Source organism: Morone saxatilis, unplaced genomic scaffold, assembly GCF_004916995.1.
Source record: "Morone saxatilis isolate NCDOM2014 unplaced genomic scaffold, NCSU_SB_2.0 Contig20, whole genome shotgun sequence".
NCBI classification, from domain to species: Eukaryota; Metazoa; Chordata; class Actinopteri; family Moronidae; genus Morone; species Morone saxatilis.
Window position 1 is genome coordinate 16,823,751 of NW_023339763.1, and position 4,920 is coordinate 16,828,670.

General features: G+C 42.8%; 1 protein-coding gene across 1 annotated transcript in view; it reads left to right on the plus strand.

Annotated features, from left to right (window-relative positions):
- Window positions 1–4,019, plus strand: part of ccdc61 (coiled-coil domain containing 61) — a gene marked incomplete in the record, with an annotated part of 4,981 nt that extends 962 nt beyond the window's left edge. The window contains 10 exon segments of the mRNA XM_035666949.1: window positions 74–156; window positions 577–737; window positions 830–982; window positions 1,059–1,266; window positions 1,356–1,438; window positions 1,573–1,793; window positions 1,890–2,262; window positions 2,355–2,388; window positions 2,672–2,738; window positions 2,841–4,019. Of these exon segments, the coding sequence (XP_035522842.1) occupies window positions 74–156; window positions 577–737; window positions 830–982; window positions 1,059–1,266; window positions 1,356–1,438; window positions 1,573–1,793; window positions 1,890–2,262; window positions 2,355–2,388; window positions 2,672–2,738; window positions 2,841–2,935 (1,478 nt within the window).
- Window positions 4,020–4,920: the final 901 nt, after the last annotated feature.

Sequence of the window (4,920 nt, forward strand, 5' to 3'; positions counted from 1 at the left end):
TAAACAAAATTCAGATTCTGATCACAGGCACAAATAGTCTAACTCACACTCTTTTATTCTTTTTTTTTTTCAGACATTGAGGACCTCACTCGCAAAACTGGCAACTTCAAACAGTTTCCCATTTTCTGTAGCATGCTGGAATCAGCTGTTAGAAAGGTGTGTTTGAAGGTGCACTTCAATGGGGGGAAAGAAATGTAGAGATGGCACAAATGTTACAAAGTCACTAGAAAGATGTGAACCGACACAGATTCGCTCAGGGCTGTGTGAGCTAAAGCGAGGCTCGTTCATTCGAGTTCAGTGTTTCCACTTGAGTGAAAAATGCACAGTTATCCCGAGCTGTGTCATTCCTCCTCTCCTCTTCATTAATACACAGGAACAGAGAGCCTGGAGGAAAATAAGAGATACAAGTGGACATTGGTCTCAACTGAACTGTCATACACATCCAGTACAAACAGATTCAGCTATTCAGATTGTTGCTGTTTAGTTTGAGTTTGTAAGTGAAGTAATTTCCACTTGGTGGCCATGAAGTCTGTTTTATTTCTGATGCTGCGCAGTTAACTTGAGCTGTTTCTGCAGACGAGTGATTCTGTTACACTTGACCTCCTGACCTACGCTGACCTGGAGCTGCTACGCAACAGGAAGGCAGGAGTGGTCAGTCGACCTCGCGGCCATCAGCAGTCGTCTGCTCTCACTGCCAAAAGATATCTAATCCTCATATACACTGTGGAGTTTGACAGGTTTGTCTCATACGTTACATTGTGTTTCTTAGTGTTTTGGTTACGTCAGAGGTAATAACGGTTGTGATTTGCTGACTGTCTTCTATTTGTAGGATACATTACCCTTTACCGCTGCCCTATGTGGGTAAACCTGACCCAGCTGCCCTGCAGAAGGAAGTCAGAGCTCTGCGGGCTGAGCTCAGCACTGTCACCTCTCAGGGAGTTAACAAATCTGCAGAGCTAGAAGTACAGCGGCTACGAGCAGAGTAGGTTGCACCTGATCTGCGTCACCGTGACCAATACGATGTAGGACACTTTTTGATGTCTCCTACTGTTTTCAAGGCTGGCTCTGGTGAAAGAAGAGAAGGAGGCCATGGCTAAGGTCCTGGAGCGGCTGCAGATCGGTGGAAGCGGTTCCTCACCTGGACAAGAGGACTGGAGGGTCAGAGATGTGGTGAGGACGCTGGAGGAGCAGCTTGTAAAGGAGAGGGCCAAAAGTCAACGCTCAGCGAGCAAGAGATGCCAGGAGCAGCGTCTCCTGTGTGAACAGGTGCACCTCCTCTGCTCCTCAGAGTATTCAACCGGCCGGCCTTCTGTTACTGTGCTGGTTTTAACCTTTTTGTCCTCTGTGTTGGCTAGTTGGAGGAGCTGAGAGCTTCAGAGTGCGCTCTCCGCGTTCGTGTCAAGAGTCTCACCAATGAACTGGCGTTACTACGGAGAGGGTTAGACAATCTAAGCGTGTACTATATCTTTACTTTCTGTCTCTTTCATTCATTCACGTACAATCTGGAGTGAACATATACAGGCTGAGTTTTATTGACCTACTTAGTGCACGCCCCTTTTTGTGTGTCTGCAGCAGAGTGACTCCTGTGTCTGCTCACATCAGCTCTCGGGTTGACGGGGAGGTCTATCGCTCGCTCTCCCGCGAGAGGAGGACGGGGTACGGCACGGTCAGGGCTCGCTCGGGTTCCAGAGAACGGATGGAGGAAAGAGGGCAAAGGTCAGAGGAAAGAGGAAGAAGAGCAGACTCCTCGGGACCACGCGCTCGCATACCCAGGCCGTCACCATCTCCCACCGGTACCGGCTCTGCTCGTGATGTAGTTTGATGTTTTTTCTAATATTCTAAATGTGATTCTGTGTTTGATCTCAATAACCCCACCTGCTCTCTTAAAGGTTCACGCGGACCCCGCTTTGACCCGACTGCTTATATCCAGGACAGACAGCGAAGGCTGAAAGAGGCAGAAGTCAAAAAGTTGGTTTCCATTAATTTTCCTGCAATGTCCTCTGACAGCACGCCAGTGTTTGCATCTGCTCCGAACAACAGTTTTAACCCAGTTTTCTGTGTCAGACAGAGGAAGGTACGTAGAGACATGCTGACGTCACCCATTGTCCCCGAGAGGGGCCGTTCACGTTCCAGAGAGGCCTATCCTCAGATGTCCCGGTCTGGCAGCAGAGGCAGGAGTTTATCTGTGGAGCGGAGAGGGAGCAGGAACTCCTCTGAAAGCTCGTTAGTGGATATGGAGGAAATGGCCAAAACTCTGTTCAGGTGATTGGACTACCTCAGATTCAGGTGTTTTGAATTGTCCGTTGTTTTAGCGGATTATTTGAACGTCTGCTTTTTTGTGTGTGTGTTTACAGAGGAAGAAAACAGACTTACAATGGACCCAGCGTGGTGAGTGACATGCTAATTAATGTAACTGGGACACTGTTAATTGCTGCTCTCTCATTTGTTTTGTTTTTTAAAGTATATGGTTGGGTTTGTTATTGTGTTTTTCTTACCGTCAACAAATCGCCTTGAAAAGAGGAATAAGCTAAATATATGAAGCTTTGACTGAACAAGCAAAACTTGTTTGTAAAATCAGTTCATTGTTAATTTTGGGCTTTCTTGACAATAATTAAACATGAAATATCACTTATCGCCTTATCTTTTTAATGTGCGTTGTATCGGTTTCTAGTCTAGAGGAAGCCTTCTGACCAGGAAACCACTATGCAGTACTCCATCACACAGAATCAAAGACAAAGGTAACTCCTCACAAGTCTTTTACATTGTTGCTGCAGTAGAATGATTTTAATTGGGTTAAAATCCACACATTACAACATCTTATTCTGATTTTACAACCCCAGAGTGCTCCGTAGATACTGGTGCTGAGCTGTCGGAGATCGATGCCAGGCTGCAGGCACTTCAGGAATACATGAGGGACCTGGATACAGGGCACTAACAACCACTGCACAACCTGCTGCATATGTTACCTGACGACTGCACAGCTTGGAGCTCAGGCCATCTTGTTTTCTTTCTTTGTGTACTGTGCACAGTCTGAGGGACACGTGAAGCGTTTAAGAGACTACAAGTCCCTCTGGAGGATCAGCCTTCCAGGACTTCAGGGAACTACAGCCATCATCACTGTGAAAGACTACTTTTTTGTGGACTAAAATTATAATTTTTTTAATATGCCAAGTTTTTTATTAATAATTTAAAAGACGACTGTCGAGTGTAGTGTCATCCTTTCTTTTTTACACCATCTAGTTACATGGATGTAAAATGTGGCAGTACTTGTTGATGTTTTCTTTCCTTTTTAAAAAAAATGTGATGTTATGATTGACAGTATGGGTTGTGTTCTTTCATCCTCCAGATCCTTTTTTTTTTAAATGGTTGGTTATCTAAAAATGAATTTTCTCCCTGTGTGCATCATCTCTACCTTTTTATAAACACATTGAAGTTAAACAGAAGCATCCATAACCATAGACTGTTAAACCTGTGATGGACTTTTGTCTCTTCCACCCAGTGCATGCTGGGACACACTCAATCTTGTTTACTCTGAAGGGCAACAAGCAACTAGAGGACATGACTGACTGCATGCTTGTCGTAGGATTTGGTGTTTAAATGTCATTCCAGCCAAAGTCTGTATTTTCCATCTGCATGTTGTAATGTATGTTCTCTTTCCTGCTCGACTTTAAACTACAGTGCATTTTTATAGTTTGACTTTTTAATTAACTGATCCGCATACTGCATTAAACATTTTCTACTGTTTGAACCTAAGTGCACCAACTTTCCATTAGATGTTACATCCCATAAATCCCAATTTGTGTAAGGGAACAATGCTCATCATCACACTGTTTTGGATTGACTGTGTTGGTATTTGTGTACACTAATCCATACTGTACCGTATGAACACTGACGCCTTTTTTATGATAGTAAAACTGCCAAATTTTGTATGAAACCGCTGTAAGTGTGTGTGTTACTCACTTTTTCCCCAGTCTGATGCCTTTTTGTACCACCTAAAAATATAATTTATAACAAACGTATCCTCTGTGTAAAAGCCTTTTTTGTGATCCTTACAGTTTTGTTTTTTTTACATACCATTTTCCTTTGCTCTAGTGTCAGCTATAGTGGAGCCTGTGGGAAACCTTGAAGGGTTTCCACCACTGCAGCTGGCTTGCTTTCATTAATTAACAAATAACCTTCTGGGCAGGGAGCCTTCCTCTCTGGGGAACAACTCGCTGTCTGAATGAACAGCTGCTCCGTTTCTACTGGGATCCTCAGGAGGGAGACATGAACACCTAGTGTTGGTTTATGTCATGAAGAAAGAGTGCACACTGTGGCAAGATACATATATTCACAATATCTAAGCTATGTGCAGAAAATACTTATGATTTTAGAGGATATTCTTGAAAAGAGGAAGAGAAAGGAATTATTTCTATTCTTTGCATAAAGTTACATATATATCATTGTCTTGTCTCTTCCTACAGGTCTCCTTCACAACAAACATTTCCTAAGGGACATTTTTTGTAAAACCATGAAGAGATAACACTTCCCATTTCTGTTATTTTATTCATTTATTATAACAACTGGTACCAAACATATAAAATGATACTAGAGTAAAATAGTAAGGCATGTACGGTAAACATCCAGTGTGGAAACCATCAAATTGATTCAGACTCTACACCATATTTTTGGTATGAAGCAGCTACAACCATTTGTAAAGGTATTTGCACAACCTAACTACATACCTTGTGTAGTTAAAGTGCTCAGTGTGTTACAGAACAAAACTGTCAGTCCACCTGAACATAATTATAACGGAGTACCTGAAACCCTAATTCTATAATATAAGATTCTGTTATGTTGTGGCATTGGTCCTTAGTACGCTCCTCTCTTTCCATACTGGTAAAACATACATTCAATATGAAATAAAATAAGGTCCTTGTA